Source organism: Manis javanica, chromosome 9 (genome assembly GCF_040802235.1).
Source record: "Manis javanica isolate MJ-LG chromosome 9, MJ_LKY, whole genome shotgun sequence".
Classification (NCBI taxonomy): domain Eukaryota; kingdom Metazoa; phylum Chordata; class Mammalia; order Pholidota; family Manidae; genus Manis; species Manis javanica.
In genome coordinates, this window is record NC_133164.1 from 110,658,633 (window position 1) to 110,679,332 (window position 20,700).

The following is a 20,700-nucleotide window of genomic DNA, read 5'->3' on the forward strand; positions in this document are numbered from 1 at the left end:
TTCAGTAGGTGAGACAAATAGTAAGAAACAGGAATTCCATGTAATTAGTGCAGTGAAGACTACAAAGCATGGTGAATGTAATAGAAAACGGGGGGGTGAGGGAGTAGCCAATGTAGATATGTTTCCCAGAGAAGCTTGAGACCTAGGTGACTAGAAAGAATGCCACGAAGCAGGGGATGGGGAAAATCCAGCAGAGAACCAGTAAGTGAAAGGGAGAAAAAGCTTGGCTTCCAAAGGAAAGGACCCGTGTGGCTGGAGGACGGTGGGCAAGGGGGAGCATGGTAGGGGATGGGTCAGAGAGGGCCGTTTATGTAGGCCTTGTAAGCCGTGGTAAGGAGGTTGGATTTTATCCTAAGTACAATGGGAGGTCAGTAGAGAGTTTTAATTAGAGGAATGATGTGGATTCGTTTGTGTTTTAAAAACACATTTGGGCTCCTGGTTGGAAGCAAGGAAACAAGTTCGCAGCTGTAACAATAGATCAGACGAGCTGAGGCATTGGAAATGGGGAGACTTGGAAAAGGAGGAGGGATTCCGAAATGACTGCCAGGTTTTTGTCCTGAGTTAACTTGACCTTTGAAGGTAGGCTGGAAACTGGGTTCTCTTTCCTGAGGTGGGGAAAACTCTGGGGTCCCCGAGGATGTTTCATTTGGGAGGGATTGGGGACATGTTAAGTTTGAGATGGCTGTAAGACATCTGCATCTTAAAGCCAGTTTAGACACATTTCCTATATTTTTGAGATTTATGTTCCCTCCTTTTGTTGTTACAACTTTATACCTAATCAGAATCTTTGTATCTTTTTTTTATTCGAGTATCATTTATATGCAGTCTTATATTGGTTTCAAGTATACAACACAGTGGTTCAACAGTTACCCATGTTATTAAATCCTCACCCCAGCTAGTCCAGTTACAGGATCTTTCACTATATTCTGCATGCTGTACTGCTATCCCTGTGACTAACTACTATGATTGAGAATTTTTGTACCCCTTTATCCTCCTCACCCTCTCCACCTGTCTACTCCAAACCCTCCCCCATGTGGTAACCACCAGTCACTTCTCAGTGTCTATGAGTCTAGTGCTATAGTGCTATTTTGTTCATTTTGTTTTGTTTTGTTTTAATATACCACAAATAAGTGAAATAATATGCTATTTGTCTTTCTCTGATGGGCTTATTTCACTTAGCATACTATCCTCTAGGTCCATCCATATTGTTGCAAATGCCAGGAATTCTTTTTTAATGGCTGAATAATATTCCATTGTGTATATGTACCATATCTACTTTATCTATTCATCTATTGACAGGTTGCTTCCCTGTCTTCGCTGTTGTAAATAACATGATAATAAACATAGGGGTGCATATATCTTTTCAAATCAGGGACTTAGTTTTCTTGAGGTAAATACCTAGAGTTGGAATTACTGGGTCATGTGCTATTTCTCTTTAATTTTTGAGGCCTCTCCATACTGCTTTTCAGTTGGCTACACCAATTTACAGTCCCACCAACAGTGTTGAAGGGTTCCCATTCTCCGCATCCTCATCAGCATTTGTTAATTCTTATCTTTTGTATAGTGGCCATTGTAACTGGTATAAGGTAGTATCCCATTCTGGTTTTAATTTGCATTTCCTTGATGATTAGCAATGTGAAGCATCTTGTCTTTGGAGAAATGTCCATTCAGTTTCTCTGCCCATTTTTTAATCGGGTTATTTGTCTTCTTTTTTTTTGGTGTTGAGACATATGATTTCCTTATATATTTTGTATGTTGTTAACCTCTTATCAGATAAATCATTTGTGAATATGTTCTCCTATATTGTAGGATGCCTTTTTTTTTCTCCTGATGATGTCCTTTGCTGTACAGAAGCTGTTTTTTTTTATGCAGTCCCATTTGTTCATTTTTGCTTTTGTTTCCCTTGTCCAAAGAGATGTGTCCAGGAAAAAATTGCTCATGCTGATGTTCAGGAGATTTTGCCTATGTTTTCTTCTAAGGGTTTATGGTTTCATGTCTCACATTTAGATCTTCGACCCATTTCAAGTTTACTTTTGTGTATGGAGTTAGACAGTAATCCAGGTTCATTTTCTTGCATGTAGCTGTCCAGTTTTACCAACACCAGTTGTTGGATAGGCTGCCTTTTCCCCATATATATCCATGGCTCCTTTATTGTATATTAATTGACCATATATGCTTGGGTTTATATCCAGGCTCTTTATTCTGTACCATTGACCTAAGGGTCTGTTCTTGTGCCCATGTCATACTGTTTTGATTACTGTAGCTCTGTAGCATAGCTTAAAGTCAGGGAGCATAATACCCCCATCTTTATTCTTCTTTCTCTGTGTTCTTCTTGCTTTGGCTATTCAGAGTCTTTTGTGGTTCCATATGAATTGTAGGATTATTTGCGGAATCTTTGTATCTTAATGTTGTGATATAAATCTCTCCTGGCAGATGAATGACATATGGGAGCACTAAAATAGAGTGTATGAATTTGCTAACTTAAGCAAGAAAGCTATTCCCATTTTCTAACTTCAGCATGTACTTTTCTACCAACATGAATTACAGAATTTAGGAGAACTGTTAGTTCATCTATCATGTGCTGACTTGGCATCAGCATAAAGAATTGGTAAACATGAAAACTCCCCTTGGCAGAAGTTTTAAATTCTTTTTTGCAAGGCTTTACTCTATTTATTAAAATTTTTCTTGGGTTTCCCCAGACCCTCAAATGCAATAAATACCTACTAATTTTAGATTGGGTTTTATTTGGTATCTTTCTAGCATGGATTTCACATACCCATTTTATCTTACATACCATTTTTTTTCCTAGAAAGTTTACTACCTTTGCTGTCTTAAGATTGCTATAATTTAGACTAACTCCTCTTCATTTGCAATCTTGTTCTTTTGGGTTGGTGGGTTTTAAAGGAAAAAGATACCATTATGAGATCATATTCAGAATAGATGAGAGGGAAAAAAAGGTACAGCAAATTAAGTTGTATAAGTTTTAGTGATCCTTTCTCCTTCCTTCCTGAAAGCCCATTCACCCAGTTTTATATATTATAACCTTGGCAAATACAAAATTTCCTAACTTTTGGTTTCTTTTGTGTCAATTACCTATTATTACAAACATATTACTACAAAACCGAAAGCTTAAAATAGCGATTTATTATCTCACAGTTTCTGAGGATAGGAATCCAGAAATGGCTTTGGGGGGTGGTTTTGGCTCAGATTTTGGCCTCCGATGAGGTAGTTACCAAGTTGTCCACCAGAGCTGCCACCATCTGAAGGTTTGACTGGGGTTGGGAAATCCTGTTCGCAGATGGTTTGCTCATGTGGCTGTGGGTGGAGGGCCCAAGTTTCTTTACTTACCACTTGGGCCTCTCCGCACGGCTGCCTGAGTGCCCCTGTGACATGGCAGCAGGCTTCCCCTAAGGGAGTGATTGAGAGAGAGTCAGGAGAGAGGAAGGGAAGGGAATTCTGTTAACCAACTCCAGGATTTTCTTTGAAACGCTTGCCAAAAAGTTTTCCAACATTTTTGGCTGATAGTCATTTTTCAAATAAAAACTGTTTTATAGCACATATTAAATTTATATTCTGCTGTAATGTTTCTGTGCCTTTCTGCTTACAAAACTCATTTTAATGCTAAATCATAGCACTGAAATCCAAGTGTCTTTTAAAGACATTTTCACTGTCATTTCAACTCATTGTGTTGCTCACAGTGCACTGAACTCAGCTGAAGTGCCAGCCATCTGAGCATTTATGACCAAGTAATCAAAGAGCTAGTACTGAGAACTGCATTATGATGCTGTCCGGCAGACATCTGTTGTAAGTTGCATCCTGATTTCAGAGGTTTTAGAATGTGTTAATAATATTTCGAAGAATTGAGGAAAATGACAGTTTTCTCCCACAACTGTGGAAAGTGCAGTAGATCAAAGGACTCTGCAAGAGTTTCTTTCCTCCTGGTTTTACACAGCCTGGAACTCACAACTCAATCTGATGGGGAAGGAGTTATGAATTTGTTGAATTATAACAAGGATAAATATGCAGGTTATTTCCACAGCACTACTTTTTTTGGTTTCAGAAATGTAAACAAGGAAAGCCGCTCTTCTGTGACTTTTTTTTTTTTTTTTTTTTTAAGGAATAAAGATCACTGTAAACCCCGAATCAAAGGCAGTCTTGGCTGGACAGTTTGTGAAACTGTGTTGCCGGGCAACTGGACATCCTTTTGTACAATATCAATGGTTCAAAATGAATAAAGAGGTAATTTTTAAAATGTCTTTTAATGCTTTAAGTGTCATAGAGGAAAGAATGATAGAAAATCAATTAGCATTATTATCCTCATTGTGTTTTTAGGAGTTTTGATCTGATAGGCATTGCTGTATTATTGAACTATTCAATAATAATTTTGGTAGGAAAGTTCCAAAATTACCTTATAAAAAAATTATAAACAATACTAAAATCAATTCTCTACCCTTAGATATTGTGGAAAATAGGGATTAGTTGGAGCAACAATGTTAACAAATAGGAAACATCACCATTACATTCTAAAATATCTACACAGAACTCATTAAAACAAATTATGTTTCAACTAAAATCTTTAATTAAAACATTTTCAAGGTTACACAGAAGACTAGCATGATATTATTTTAAGCATTCTACTTAATTGTGTCATATCAAAAGATTTAGGCTATTATGGTCGATTCTGAAGTACAACTAAAATTGGTGCGGGGGCATTTATTCCCCCCTCTTACTTCCATTGCAGGAAGTATTGCATCCCTGCATCACCCAACAAGTAATTTTAATCACGTACTGGAATTCTCTTTTCTTAAAAGTTGTTTGAGCCCCTCTCCACCTGGGGATTTTTCACCAACTTGGCTGGCCCATGTCATCCCACTTCCGTGGACTCCTCCCTTCTTCTTCATCCATTCCCTTCACCCCTTTCCTTCCAGAAGGTACCTTGAAATCCCATATTCTTTCCACCTGCTATTCTAAGCTTCCTTCTAAACTCAATACTAAGTCTACATTTGCAAACCTGGAACTAGGTTAAACAGCCATTCTAAGATCACAGTCTTTAATGGGATCGCTGTGTCTTAGAAAAAAATATGTATAGCTTTATGCAAGTTTTTATGTCTGTCCCTTCCACACAGGTAAGGTAGAGCAGCTGTTAAACTAGTGAAAAGATTGCATGCAGGCTCTGATGTTAGACAGGACTGTGTTGGATCCTTGACTATCAATACCAGTGATGTGAATTCCTGTTGTCAGGGGTTGTGAAAATTTAGCAGGATATGTATGGCATGTGCCTAGGCTTTTGAGAGACAATAACTATAGTTATTTTACCATGTTATCTCAATTGTGAAGTTGCTTTCATTTTAATAAATGCTGTTTGAAGAAGAAATAATTGATAAAACTTACTGCACAAACTGTATCATTTGTAAAATATGTCCTGGTAGAAATGTCTGAAGAGTTGTAATATATTTTAAAGTTTTGTCAAACCACTCTTACATTCATGGTCTATTTTATGAGGTACTCATTTAATGAGTACCTGATGCACACCTGTCCTGTGCCAGGCCACACTGTAAGCACTGATATGCCAAGGCCCTGCCACCTACTCTGTGGAGAGAGAGAACAAGCAAATACAATGACACTATGAGTTGAGAACTGTAAGGAAAATGAACAGGATCATGTAAAGTGAGAAGCCACTAAAGGTTTTATGCAGAACATAAGATTTATGTTTTTAAGACACAAACTTGCTACTTGAAGGGAAGCAAGAGAAAAGCAAGATGACCAGCTATCTAATGCCTGTGCTAGACTCAAAACAGGAGAAGTGTGCGCTCGGGTATGGCAATGGAGATGGGTCAGCGTGCACAGTCAGTTTATTTAGGGTAGAGCTAACCAGATCTAAGGGATTAGATATGGACCATGAGGAAAAAGAAAGAGATGAAGGATGACCCCTAGCTTTTTTACTTAAGAATCCAGGGACATGTCACGTACCAAGGTGTTGAAGGTTAGGAGAGGAATAGTTAGGGGAAGAAAAATCAGGAGTTTGGTTTTAGCCATGTTAGTATGAAATGCTTGTTAGATGTCCAAATGAACTGGCTCAGCAGTTTGAATATATCTGAAGAGACAACTTTGAAAGTTTATATAGTGGAGGAGGAACCAATAAAGAGGCTAAGAATTTGCAACAGAGAGAGAAAGAAAACCAGGGGAGGATGGTATGAAGCCTAAAAGGGAAGGTATTTCAAGAAGAAAGGGGTAGTCAGCATTTCCAGTGCTGCTGGGGGCAGGGGTATCAAGGGAGGTTTGTTTAGGTATATTTCAGATACAACATACTAGAGTGTTTTTGACAGTGATATAATAAAAGAAAGAATAAGATGCAAAGCAGAGAGAGAAAATTCCAAGAGCAGAGTTGGAGAGGATGGGACTGTCGAAGAAGAAAAACTTTCCCTCTGCCCTCTTAAGTTCACTTTCTAGGGGCCTGTGAGATAACCAACGGAATACATATTAACAAAAGAAAAAGTCTGTTCATAAGGGAACCTAAATAAAGTAGCTGCATGAATGGTTAAAGTTAGCAGCTTACATACCCAACTTGGTAGGGAAAAGGGAGGAGGGAGAAAAGGCCTCTATGGGAAGAACAAATGGGTCTCTTTAGTAAATAACACAGGGGTTTCTAGAAGAATAGACAGGAGATAAAGTCTGTGGCAATGTTCACTCATGCAGGTGCAGGTGATCTTTCCTTCTTCATGGCCATAAAACACCCCTGGAGAGGGGATTAGAGTAGGTTTACTCTTCTCCTTCCTGGGAATAAAAGACGTCCTGAAGAGGAAATTTATGGCAGTGTGAACTTCAGAGAGGGGAAGCTCAGAGACTTCTTTCTGCCTCTGTTGAATCCCACCTGTTTTCAGCTTCATGCTATTCTGTGGGGTTAGATCCCCACAGATCCTAAACCCAAGTAGTCTTTGTTAGGAAGATGCATTTACCATTTTAATAGGAGGGAGGACAACAGTTATAAATGGGTACAGACATAGATAGGCTTGGGATTTGGTGGCAGGAAAAGGAGGGAGTTTTATCTGAAATTGGTGGCTGAGAGAAGTAGGATTGCAGGAGGTTTGCAGAGAAAGTACTCATTTATGGTCTACAGGAAAGCAGGCTTAGTGGGTTAACATGGCGGGACTATCAGGCGGGTTTAAGTCCAGCCTGCCATTCCAGTTGTCGGAGCTTTAGCAATGTGCTCCTGCCCTGGTGCAGGTTCTGAGGGGGAGAGGGCGGAATTCAAACCAGCTGGGGTTTGGAGAGAGGGGAGGTGAGCTGGTTAAGTACTTGAAAGGGAGCTGTTAGAAGGAGGCACTTGACTAAACCTCTGGGCAATGTGCCAGAGTTGGGGGGCACTGATACATTGATGGGAGGGGCAAAGGTGAAAGAAGCCTTAATATGCTGACCTAAGCCCAGGGAGGAAAGCTTGGGAAACCCTTGGGTGGCCATTCCTTCCCGTCACTGATGTGCCTTCCATAGCCCTTTCGGCCCAGACCTTGAGAGAAATATATTGGTTAAGGAATCTGTCCTCTTCAGGATTTTCAGGTCTGGAGGTGAACTAATTTACTCAGTACTCAGTTAGTTTGGTCAGAACTGAAATTAACAACCAGGCCTAAATTTCTATGTACTTTCCACTTCCCCTAGTGTTTGTCATGCTATATGGCTACTTATAAATGTTGCAGTTGTAGATTCTTTAAATCCTAAGGATTGAACAGTTTTAAATGACAGAACAGGTACTTTTCTGTTATTGAGTTTTTGGAAAATACATGGGAGAGAGCTTAACTTTCTGGCAATGGATTTGTAAAACTGTGGATTTCTAAAAGTTCAGCCCTAAATTACTCAAAATATTTGTTTTTTAAGTAACAAATATTTTAGAACTTGGAAAAACAGTTGTTTTACAAAAAGCCAAAGAAATGATACATTTTACACAGCATGTGTTGTAAGGCTTGTTTTGATGAGTTATATTCACTTATATTTCCGTCTTGATTCTTCCACAGATTCCAAATGGAAATGCATCAGAACTTACTTTCAACACAGTGCATGTGAAAGATGCAGGCTTTTATGTCTGTCGAGTTAATAATAATTTCACCTTTGAATTTAGCCAGTGGTCACAGCTGGATGTTTGTGACGTCACGGAAGGAACAGGAAGCTTCCAGAGTAAGTGATAAATTAAGTTGAATTTGGGATGGGAATTGGCTTATTTTATTTTATTGTAAATGTTTACTTTTAAGTATGTTCGAAGTATCAAAAATAGTGTCAAAAGCTCACATGGGTATTTCGCCCAAACACATAGGTCACCAGTTGTTAACGATTTTATCCCAGATGCTTTCTCTTTGTCCCTGCATGTATGTGTGTGTGTGTGTTTTATTTATTAATGCAGATGCCTTAATACCATATAGAATCCTTCTCAGTCTGGCTCTGCTGCTGACCTTTTTAAACTTGCTTTCTCATGGATTTGAATGCTATAGTTGTAGTCTCTGGTTTTAGAGAAAAAGAAATATCTAATATAGTTTTGCTCACTTTTCAATTCCTTCTTAGACACAGTATGTTTTTCTCCCAAATCACTGTATTATGCCTAAAAAAATTGTGTTGCAGAATAGAAACAGAGTTACTATTTACATGAAAGGGTATATATGGTATCATCTGCTGCAGTAAAGCATTTCTTCACACTATTTTTCTACTCTTTGTCATTCATCTTTTTAGTCCAATAACTAGCATTGATCAAGGAAAAAAACGGTCCACCCTAAAGAGCAGTCATCAGATATTCCTGTGTTTGTTCACACGCACAGTCAGGATCCATATGCTTTGTTATCTTTGCCTGAAAGAAAGGACAGGAGGGAAAGCCTTTCTGTCACCAGGCTGTCTTTGGGCCTTTCTTCTCTCGCAAGTTAGCTTTTCCTATACCTAAATAGTCTCTACAAATAGTCATGATTAAGATATTGATTATGTCTTTGAAGACTGTTACTGTGCATGTAATGAACTTTAATGTCTTATAAATTGAATCTTATTCAACAAATACTACTGATGACCTGCAGTGTGTGAGACACTGAGTTTCATGATGGAGGCTTGGTATTGCATAACATTGGTCAGTCCTCTGTCCTCAAAGAACTTAAAGTAACAAATGAGTGTTCAGTATATACTGCTTACTGATATCTACCTTTGGAAGAAATACTGGTGATAACCCATCCATATTTATTCAGTGCTAAGAAGAAAACTCCTTATTTTAATAAGTCAGGTTAAATCAAACAGCAGAATGTAGAGCTTTCTGTGTTGAAGGTATCACCCAAGATGTTGATAACTTGTTTGCTCCCACCAAAAAAGATTCTGCAGCCAAACATATTTGGAAACCACTGGAACTATTTCCTCCTCTTAATAATATGATGCATACTAACACTTTGAAAGCTCTGAGAAATCCTGCAATTTAAAAATTCTGTTAAATTTTGTTTGACATTTGTTTCTACATTTATTTGGCCACAGCATCCTTTTTTCCACAGAGCATTTCTTAATATTTCTAAAAGTGCTACAGTTTTATAAAACAGTTTGGGAGATGCCACTACAGATTGTAAAAATTAATGAAACATGAACTTAAAAACACTGTTCAAGTCTAAGGGAAAATTTTTTTTACCTAGGTATTTTATTTGTATTCAATGATATTTTTCTTTTAATTTCAGAAAGCCCGGATAGCATCTCTGAACCCAAGTTGCATATCTGTGTTGAGCCACAGTCCCAGAAGCTGATGCCTGGCAGTGCGTTGGTCTTACAGTGCGTTGCTGTCGGAAGCCCTATTCCTCACTACCAGTGGTTCCGAAATGAATCACCACTAACACATGAGACGAAAAAGCTGTACATGGTAGGAAATTGATTTGGGGGGTATTCTTTGTGTTAATATGTTAGATAAATTGTGTAATTGAAAATTAAGGTGAACATTAAAAATTCATATTCTTTGGGATGTTTTATTGTCTTCAGTATTTTTGTGTCAAGGCCCTTGTTTAATTTTTTTTTCAATTTCCAGAATCTTTGTTTTAATTTTTTTTTTCTTATTAAGGTATCATTGATATACACTCTTATGAAGGTTTTACAAGAAAAACAATGTGGTTATTACATTCACCCTTATTATCCTTGTTATTTAATATTAATTGATTCTTTTTTTTTTGTTAAAGTACTGGAAAACATCAGCCCACATCTAAGGGCTTATACTAAACCATGATTGTAGTCATTGTATCATTTTGTTTGCTAACAAATGGAAATAACCTAAGAATGGCAAAAGCCTTCTAAAATGTTGTGTATTAGGGGTTCTTTTTTGAAATACAAAGTAACTTTTTCTCCAAGCCAATTTCAATTAAAATTGCCAAAGAAATGTATGTGTGTTCTGATACTGATTCAGGTGCCTTATGTGGATTTGGAACATCAAGGAACCTATTGGTGTCATGTATATAATGATCGAGACAGTCAAGATAGCAAGAAGGTAGAAATCATCATAGGTAAGCAGTATTATGCAGTGTTCTGACAAATGAAGTATAATATCAGCCATATAAAATGAAACATTTAAGCAGTGGACATACAACTATACCTCATTCTGTTTAATGGAGTATTAGTATTAGGAGTTATATTGTTTATACAGAGAGTTCAGAGAATGCATGTCAAATTCATAATGTAGGCTCACATGCAAAGAACAGAAAGAACTGGGAAAAGTTATTTAGATCTCTAGTTATTTTTTAATTTTGTGGTTTATTTTAAATATTTCTGGCAAAAAAAAGTACTCTTTAAAACTTTAGTAATAAAAACTCTATTTAGTGGAAAAAAAATTTTAATGAAACATTTTTTAAATACAAACAAACAGAGGGAAGAACCATGATACTCCACCATCCTCATGAAGTGCGTAATTCGGGCATTTGTTCAACTTAAGCTTAAGGCGTCGGTAGTTCTGTTACTAATAGTAGGATCTATTGATGCATGTGTTAGTTTGCCAGCCTATTTCTATGATGTTTACCTCTGCTTGTTGGCTGCCTAAGACCATGAATTACAATATATTCACGTTTGTTTTCTCTGGAACAAGGAAGAACAAATGAGGCAGTGGAGTGCACAGAAGGTAGTGTAATCCTTTGGTTTGAAGCCCAGTGTCCTGCATGCTGGTTCCTCTTGGAGTTGGTGGAGTGCTCTAGCCTAATGAGTGCAGTGATGGAAAAAATACTGGCTGTAAGAAGCAATTTCGCCTGAAGGATATTGTATCTTAGTCTTTGGGGTTTGCAAATTGCCACAGACACTTTTAAACTGACATGTTATTTTAGAACAATTTTCAGTTGATTTTCTATTGTGCATAAGAATGAAGTTCCTATATATATTATAAACAGTGATCATTTGTAATTCCAAATTCCTACTGTTAAAATTTTTATTTTTATAAAATTTTTTAAAAAGATAGACAGCTATACTGTCATGTTTTAGCCAGGATTGCCTCTCAAATGCAAATATGGTTTCTGTAAAAGTTTCAGGACAGGAGATTCATTGCTCAACATGTTTTATCAAATATTAAATATTCTGTTTTAATATAAAATTGGTAACATCCCTTTTGAAGCTACAAGGCTGTAGATTAATCAACCAGGTCACCTTTACTATAAAGTGCAAAGAGAACTAAAACTTGATTTCAGCATAAGCTTTTAGTTTGTTTTGATTAACCAAAGCAGTGTACATAAGCTGTAATGAGATACTCACATTACCTTCCCTTAGTATGATACCACATTGTTTTGCAAAATTAGGTTTATGGATAGCAAAGTATTTTTTCAATTTCTGCCTCCTCAAACTATTATATAACCTTGGGCTCTACTTGGGTAAAGTAAGAAAATAATGTTACATCTTTTATGATTCCTGGTTTTCTGTCCTTCATGTCACTGTGGTGTCACTTGGAAACACTGTTACTATTGTTTTTAATCCCAGTGTATATTGTGAACAGGAATTCTCTAGCATGAGTATGCCAGTGCTGTGGTCTGTGGGCCCTGCATGAGGGAAGCTGTGTGAGGAAATCCTAACCACTCTTCTTTCTTCTCTTACTCCTTTTTTGCCAATTGCATGATTTTTAAAACTTCTAAAGTTAGAGCTAAGAACCAGTGAAAAATAACTTCAGGGCAGTGCATGTAAATTATCACCTTGCTGTGCAGCTTCTTTACCTACAAGATTCTCCCTATAATTTTTGCAGTAGCAAACACACTATTAAATAACACATTTCAAATCAGTCTGTTCAAAACACTTAGAGGTAAAAATCCAACTGTGATTTCAGTGGACAAAGTAGATCCAACTTTTTTTCTAAAAAAGTCTAGAGTTAAGACATTTTATACTTGGTGGATTGACACATATCATGAAGTGTCCTACACCATATTTCTTTTTATCTATAAAACATAATGTTATCTACTTCATTATATGTATTTTTTAAAGATATTTAATCAGGACGGTGTAGGAATTAAGTAGGTGAAGCTCAGGTGATTTTTCTAGGGCTGTGAAACTATTCTGTATGATCACTGTAATGGTGAATACATGTGTGCAAGTTTTAAACAATTTAATAGAAAGTCAGAGGAGGGGGATCCCGAGGTAGAATGCAGAATATGACAAAAGATATCAAGAGGTATTATGAATGTGTGAAGCAACCTCACTGAAGAGGGGAAAGAAGAACAAGGTGCTGGTGTGATTACCTGGAAATGAGCGGCATTGTAAGGCTGAAGGCAAAAGAAATTGCCTGTAGTCCTGTGCTCTGGGCTCTAGGCGCTGCTGCTCTGTAGTTGGCTTCATCCCACATCTAAGTTCCTGCTTACCGTCTTACAGACAGTATAACTTTATAGTTTTTAGTAAGTGTTAATTTTTATCTTCATAACATTTGTAAAGAAAAAATAAATGGATATAATGTTATGGATACATGCTTAGATATTATCTGTCCTTTAGCCAGAGGGTACAGGTTAACAATTCTGAAACCACTGTACCTCCAAAAACACATCACACCAGCCTAACCATGAGAAAAGCACCAACTAGTCCCAACTGAGAGATACCCTATAAATGCCTCGTCGGTAATCCTCAGAGCCATCGAGGTCATCAAAAATAAGAAAGTCTGGGAAACTCACATCAAGAAAGTCACAACAAAGAAGAGCCCAGGGAGACACAAGAAAATGTAACTTGGTGCCCTGAATGGGGTCCTGGAACAAAGAACAAAAGAACAATATTAATGGTTCATGAACTTATTTAGCTTTTTGTCATTTAATGAAAGTAATAATAGCTTAGGAGTCCTAAATTATATTATACCCACATAATATTCTTTCCTATACAGTATTTGCATGGCTTTTCATTTAAGGCATTTGAAAAGTTCTAACTGATAAAAACATGGTAACACGATTTCAAAAGCTACTTCTTTGCTTAGTCTTACTCTTTTATGCTAAATTGGTGGTTTGATTATTTAGGTAATTATTTTTTCCTATTTTATTTTAGATGAATTAAATACACTTGGACATCCTGGTGAGTAATATAAACATAAAGCATTAGTTTTAGATTTTTAAATTATAAAATAGAATAACTTAAAAGATTTTACCATAGTGGTACTATTAACTTTTTTCTTTATTAAATAATATCATAATTTAAGATTGAAATTAGTATTTACATGGAGTACAATCTAAGTGAAAATTACTAGAACTATTCTGGACTATAAAGGTAGAAAAGTAAATATACTGAGACAACATAAAAGAGCAATATATTTTTTCATCTCTGTGTATGACTACATCATAAAAAGGTAGTTAATAGGGGAAGTGCATGATGTTTAATTTACAAGACAGGAAGCAGTCTTGGAAAGAGTGATGGGGTAACATTTCTGAATTTGCCAGGCCTCTGAGACCTTGTTCACGGTAGCTCAACCATAGAACATCTCTGCAGTAGTTGAGTAGGGTGTCTTTATCTGAAGTAAAAGGTGTGTTAGGGACAGTTGCCACTGTGCAGTTAAGAGGCCGTCAGTTGGCAGGAGTATTCACCTCTCTGGCCAGTTTTCATCAGAACAGATTTCTGAACAGGTTAAGCTAAAGGGAGAGCCTAACCAAGGTGCGGGCATGGTAGCAGTGAGGACTTCGTATAGACCGAGGACGTCAGTATAGGTTATGGGCATAGCACCTGTGAAAATACCTGAAAACAAAACCTCACAGGAGCAGATTAAGAAGGCAGTTACATCATTTAATATTTATAGAGGTCCCTCTCATTTCTCAACATGTTATTTCTCATCATTTTAGCGCCATAACTAGTGTGCTTAGTTTCAAACCCATATTTTGCCAATAAACATCTTTATTGTGAGTGATGATTGAGATTATACAAAAGTAAATGAGACAAACCAGGCGGCTGCTGTTCTCAGCATGTCTTTCCTGCTGTACAAGCCCTAAGTTCAGGGGAAGCTTCACTGAAACAGGCTTCAAACGTCCAAACCTGCGTAGTGTTGGAGAACCCTCCTAGTAATGTATCTAGTTGTTTCTCTTGGTCTGGTTAGAATTCCCTTTTCCTAAATTGGTCTCTTATTTCTTGCCCTTCAGTGAACATTGCGAGAAGTTATTCCAGTACCAAATATATTATTAAAAATACAAACAGTGTTACCCTGTCTATAGTAGACACGTTACTAACTGAATTCCATCTTTCCCCACATTTCTTCCTTTGTGGTCCTCGGAGTGTGGGCAGTGTTTCATTTTACATACAGTAGACAGTAGATGGCAAAGAGCAATTTCCACCTAGCATATTAAAGATTATTACCCCCAGCCGTGGTAATCGATTACCAAAGACATAATCCTGCCCTAATTCTAACTCTGTCCATCCAGGTATATGTTTTTATCAAGAATCTGAAAATCTTAAAATCATAAGTTAACTATTAGAAACTACATTCTGCCTTTTAATGCCACTGATGTTATTAATCATTATTTCCATATATCTCCATCTCTGAAGATATTTGTAGCATGGATGATAACACCTGTCTTTTTTTAATTTTGATCTTTTTATAGATAATAAAGAGCAAACAACTGATCAACCTTTGGGTGAGTAGAGCTTTAAAGCGCTTAATTAAAATATAATTATCTAATGCTTTTATGGTGATCATGACGGGATTCAAGACAACTTGGCAGCTCTTACAAATATTTGAATAGCATTGAGACCAAATGCTTTATTTTGAATATCTATTCTGAAAGAAAATATTGAACAGGAGGCTTAAAAAGATTATGAATTCAGGCACCAAGTCAGCTTCTGTGGAGTGATTTGTTTTGGCCACATGCAAATAAATAAACATGTAAACAAAAGGAGCATGTATATGTTACACAGAAATGATTCATACTGTCTCTTGGTAGGGTTAGAGATTAGGGAAGCAACAGAGAGGCTGAAATAGCAGCTACTTTTTAAAGGCTGAATAGAAGGGACTTCCAGAACTAGAGAACATGAAATCCTAAATACGATGTTGTAGAGAAATGAGACACTGTATTGTATTTAGGGAACTGCATGTAACACTGTGCCCCAGAGCATAAAGCATAAGAGCCATCGGAAGAAAACTTTTCAATAGAAGCAAGAAATTTGTCTCTTTGCAAGGCCAGTCTTATATTGGTGTAGAAAATAAGCTGGAAAGGAGACAGTATTTTGATTAGGAGAAAAATTAAGAGACTGTTGAAATATCCTAGATAAGAAATAATGAGAAGCTATTCCAGGGTAGTGCCATTGAGAATGCAGAAAACAGCAAATTCAGAAAATCTTTAGGTGATGGGATCAGTAAGTTGTTTTTGTCACTTTGGTGAAGGGATAACAAATAGGATCACCATGCCTGCTCAGATTGCTGCTTGGACCTCGAGGTGGGTGGTGATTCAGCCCACCTAGTTAGAGAATACAGAATCAAAAGCAAGATTCAAGGATGTTATCAGTTTGGAACCTAACAAGTTTGAGCTATTTGTGTCACATTTAAGTGAAGATATACAGCTGACAATTGTATACATGGATCTCAAATTCTAAGGAGCAGCTGCGATGGGAGATGCAGTTATGAGCATTAGTATAGAGGCAAAAATTAAATCCAAAGGGGTTGTGTAAGAGATCTCTACAGGCCATAGGGAAAAGGACACAAACTGGCTAACCTTTGGGGTTGGGTTGGTCCATACTATGTTTTTTAACAATTAGAATTGCTTGTCACTGATCAGATACCATATAAAAATACAGATTTCTAGGTTTTTTTTGAAGAACGATAGCTTTTTAACTCTCAGTGCTGGCTAAACAATGACTGCCCCTATAAGGAGGCATGGCCCCCCCGTGTTCCTGTTGTGTAACCTTTGTGTACTTCACTGTCCCTCTCTCCTTCCTGCCTTCCCCACACGGTGTCACCATGTAGCTACATTTCTTTACACGGTGGCTGGATCTCAAAAGTGGAAGCTGTCAGGACTCCTTAAGGTTTAGACCCAGAGGTGGCAAAGTGTCATGTCACGTTAGGTTGTCTAGAGAGAACCACAGAGCAGCCTAGATTCGGGGGTGGGAGCTAGGGGGCTGGCCTGCAGGTCACTATGCTATCTGTGGGTCAAGATACCATGGTTCGTTTACCACAGCTGAAAGGTGGATGTGTCCTAGAATATGAATGGTTTTGTTTATCATAATAAAGAACTTGGACTTGATTTTGTAGGACAGAGATTAAAAGATAAGCATAAGACCAACAAGGACTGTATATTCAGCCAGTCAGATTTTATGCTAATATGCTATTTTTGATAGATGGCCAAAGGTTTTTTATTTAACAAATACTTACATAGCACTTAATATGTGCCTGGTCCTTATGAATATTATTTTAAATGAGGTGAGTAATACACTATTAGAATAAGTAGGCATGGAATTAATAATACAACACTATCAATTTTTAAAGAGTATAGTGCATTAAGTTTTGGAAAATACCTAGGATCATGTAGTTAAAAATATCTTTCAGAAGTGGTTTTATTATTCTGTTACTTAATCAACTGGCATTTATATTTACTTTTGCCAATAAATGGTTTGTGTTCAAGAAATTGTGGGTGGCTCTTACAGTAAATGTTTTTCTACAGAACATTTCTTCCATTTATTTTATCACTTGAAAATCATAAATTGCATATTTGGTTGCTATTTTGAAATTTTCTTTGATTCCTCACTCATCTCCTCAACTTCAAATTTTACTGTTTCTTTCTCTATCACATCTCTAAAGCCTGACTTTTCCTTTCCCTTTCTGCAACCAAGTCCTGGAGTGAGCCTTTGTCATCTATTATTCTGACCCTTGCAGTGTGCTTCTCTATTCTAAGTCCACCCCGTGCGCCTATCATTCAGGAACTGTTTTACAAGTAGATTGGGCAAGGTAAGATTTACTTGCATATCATCCTTATTCCCATTAAAGTCAAGAAAATGCTCTAAGACATTTTAGGAACTATTAAAAATTATTGGAGAAAAATTATTGTAGAGTTATGGCCAGTTACTGATACATATATTTTAAGCCACAGAGTTCTCAAATTGTTGAACGCTTGCATGCTGTAAACTATGCCATGTTCTTTCCAAATGGATAACAAAATCATTGAATAAAGAATTGATACAGCAGAAACATGCTTACTTTGACAACTGTTTTTTCTCAAAAGATTCCAGATTTTTTTCTTTTACATCCCTTACTGTATTCTGACAGTAAAACAATCTAGGATGTATATTGGAATTAAATTATAATATTCACCGGAAAACCTACTATGGTTTACAAGCACTTTAACTGCCTGAATGGCTTTGGGAAACCTGTGATTAGGGCTGTAACAGTGTAAGCCCGAGACACATTCTCTGAATTCCCTTCACTTAGAAGTGGTTTGAACTGAGCCCATTACTACTTTGAGGCCGTATCTGAATTCTGATACAGTTGATGGGCTCATGAAACGAATACACTGAAAACTAACTTTCTGTGGATTAGCCACCTAACCGTCTTGCTATATATCATTTACTTTGCTGTCAGAATACATACCTAGTTTATTTAAGAAGAAACTTTAAAAAAGCAAAAGGAGATACAAGCAATGTTAAGTTCTATACTGCCTCCTGTTGAAATCCATCCTCAGTATTCTCAACTTCTTTACTGAGTTTTCAAACTAAAGGCAGTTTAACTGAACCTTTATGTCTGAATCCTTAAATATTAAAGTATCTTGATAGTTGGCTGTTTTTTTTTTATAAAAGAGATTATCATTTGTATTTGTATAGGACTTGAAGTAACTTACTGAGTTAGAAATGTGTCGTATCATTTTAGTTTCTTCTAAAAATATGTATACTCATAAGAATAGGCAATTTGCAAGAAATCTCTAAAAATATAAATATAGAGTAAAGATACCACAACATAAAAGTATTGAGGCTTTTGACAAAATAGAGTTTTATGCCACTTTGAGAGAGTCATATTCTTTGAGTTGGTGCTAGTTTTTCTCCAGACCTTGTGTAATACTAGACTAAAGTGTTTGCTGGAAAGAGCAGAAATTTTCAGTGAAATTTAATCAACCTCATGATTTGAAACATATTGTAGGCATCAATTCACCAATATAATTATTTGTGCCTGTCTCAATTTGATAAGAATAGTATTCATAATGATCTATAAATAACTACTTAGTAGCACTTTGTGACAGAGGTTGGTCACCTAGTCCCTGCCACAATCCTACCCAGTGTGGCTCTTCAGCCAGCCAGCCGGGCAGTGCCAGATGCTCTTGCTTACACCTTCTCCACTGTTCCTTGTGTCTCCATCATTGATTTGCACTAGCATATGCTGCACGTTTACACTGCCAGTCCTCCAGAAAAACGTCATAACAGGCTCCTATTGTCATGACATGGCCCCAAGTCTTTAATATTTAACCCCACCCCAGACTAGCAAAGGTACAGTTTTGAAAACCAGACTTCCACAGCTGTTTTTGGACAAGGATACACCAGATTAAGCCAGCAGGTACTTTTTAAGGCATAGGTGTGGATCTTTCTGCCCCTTAAGAACAAAAATTCTTTGTGTGAAAACACATATTTGAGCAGAGACTCAGTGCCCTAATATCAGAAAACAAACTGCTAAGATATCCATACAAATGTCTTTACATATCCCTAAGGTAGCCACATCTCACCCAAATGGGAAATTTTTAAAAGAAGCTAAGAGGAGACAGGAAAGCAATTGAAAAAACACAGATATAGTACTTGTTAAGTTCCTGCTTTTCTCTCCTTTTTGATATTTCCCCTTACTTGCTCTGATGAAAATTCTTCTTGTCCCTCTTTTTGGTATTTTTGTTTGTTTTTAACTCTTCCATTGTCAGCAAAACAGAACCTAATTTGGTGGGAGACCAATTCAAAACATTCCTTATTTAAATTTGCTCTAAAGTGTAGTTGCATATTCTTCACTTTTGTTGTAATTCAATACAATACTACTTTAATGTTAGTTACCATAATGCCTCATATACAGATAATAAATATCCTTTCTCTGTTTCTCAAAAGCATCAATAAATTTAATTTCAGTTGTTTGATTTATTAGTCTCTGTGTTCCATAATAGAGTATACTGATCTGTACATAAAGTGATAATTCTAATATGAAATTCAATAATAATGACATCTTATCTGTAAAGCATGCTTTTTATTATAATGGTACGATTTCCATAGGTTTTCATCTTTATGTCCTTCTTTAAATCCCTGCCTTTTCAACAGCGAAGGACAAGGTTGCTCTTTTGATAGGAAATATGAATTACTGGGAGCACCCCAAGCTTAAAGCTCCCTTGGTGGATGTGTATGAGTTGACCAACTTGCTAAGACAGCTGGATTTCAAAGTTGTTTCGTTGCTGGATCTTACTGAGTATGAGATGCGTAATGCTGTGGATGAATTTTTACTACTTTTAGACAAAGGAGTATATGGTAAGATATTTACAATCTTTGTTTTTATAATTTTCTACTGTTCTTCTCATTGTATTAGCTGGGTTAAAAGTTAAAAATCAGAGGAAGATATGGTAAACATTTTGTGAATTGAGGGGTTTCATTCTCATAAAAAAAGATGAATTTGATCTTCATTTTATAGTTACATATGAATAACTCATTAGCTTACGTCTTTATTTTCATGTCTCTTGTCAAAGCAAAACCATTCTTATTAGAATTTTTACCTACATTATGTGATTTTGTTTTTTATTGATGACTATAGTATAATAAAGTTCTGTGACCAAATAGCAAACTGTATACTCATATACATAGAAAATACTTGTATGTGAATTTCTCTTGAGTATCGTTGATATACAATCTTACGCTGGTTTCAGATACCCAACACAGTGGTTCAGCAGTTACCCGTATCATTAAATCCTCACCCCCACGAGTGCGGTCACTATCTGTCAACATAGAAAGATGTTACCAAATTAGTTGTGTGTGTTTTTATGTGTTAGGAGTGGAAAAGGCTGTGACATTCTGCGTGTTTGTTTTCTTCTGACCATTGCATGGTATTTCTGGTCTCTTAACGAGGACTAAAATTTAACAAAGAAATGTTGGTGAATGAGGCATATGAAAACAACTTGTAAACTAAAATTCTATACAGGTATAGTTAAAGATGGATCTCCACAAAAATTGGAATGGTAAATTTCTAATGGTTTTTCTCATTCTTTCATTTAAATACATTAAGAACACTACATATATGGTAAAGATTTTTTCAAGGAGCATAATATGCTGTCAGTATTGATTTCTTGGGTAATA

General features: G+C 36.6%; 1 protein-coding gene across 2 annotated transcripts in view; it reads left to right on the forward strand.

The window, feature by feature from the left end:
* MALT1 (MALT1 paracaspase) overlaps positions 1 to 20,700 on the forward strand; it is a 51,738-nt gene that overhangs the window by 14,920 nt on the left and 16,118 nt on the right. The window contains exons 3-10 of one of the 2 annotated variants that reach the window (XM_037016083.2): positions 4,118 to 4,239; positions 8,007 to 8,166; positions 9,681 to 9,859; positions 10,394 to 10,490; positions 11,066 to 11,098; positions 13,474 to 13,500; positions 15,012 to 15,044; positions 19,678 to 19,881. In XM_037016083.2, the coding sequence (XP_036871978.2) occupies positions 4,118 to 4,239; positions 8,007 to 8,166; positions 9,681 to 9,859; positions 10,394 to 10,490; positions 11,066 to 11,098; positions 13,474 to 13,500; positions 15,012 to 15,044; positions 19,678 to 19,881 (855 nt within the window). The remainder of the gene's footprint in view (positions 1 to 4,117; positions 4,240 to 8,006; positions 8,167 to 9,680; positions 9,860 to 10,393; positions 10,491 to 11,065; positions 11,099 to 13,473; positions 13,501 to 15,011; positions 15,045 to 19,677; positions 19,882 to 20,700) is intronic. The other variant, XM_073213147.1, reaches the window with a different exon arrangement.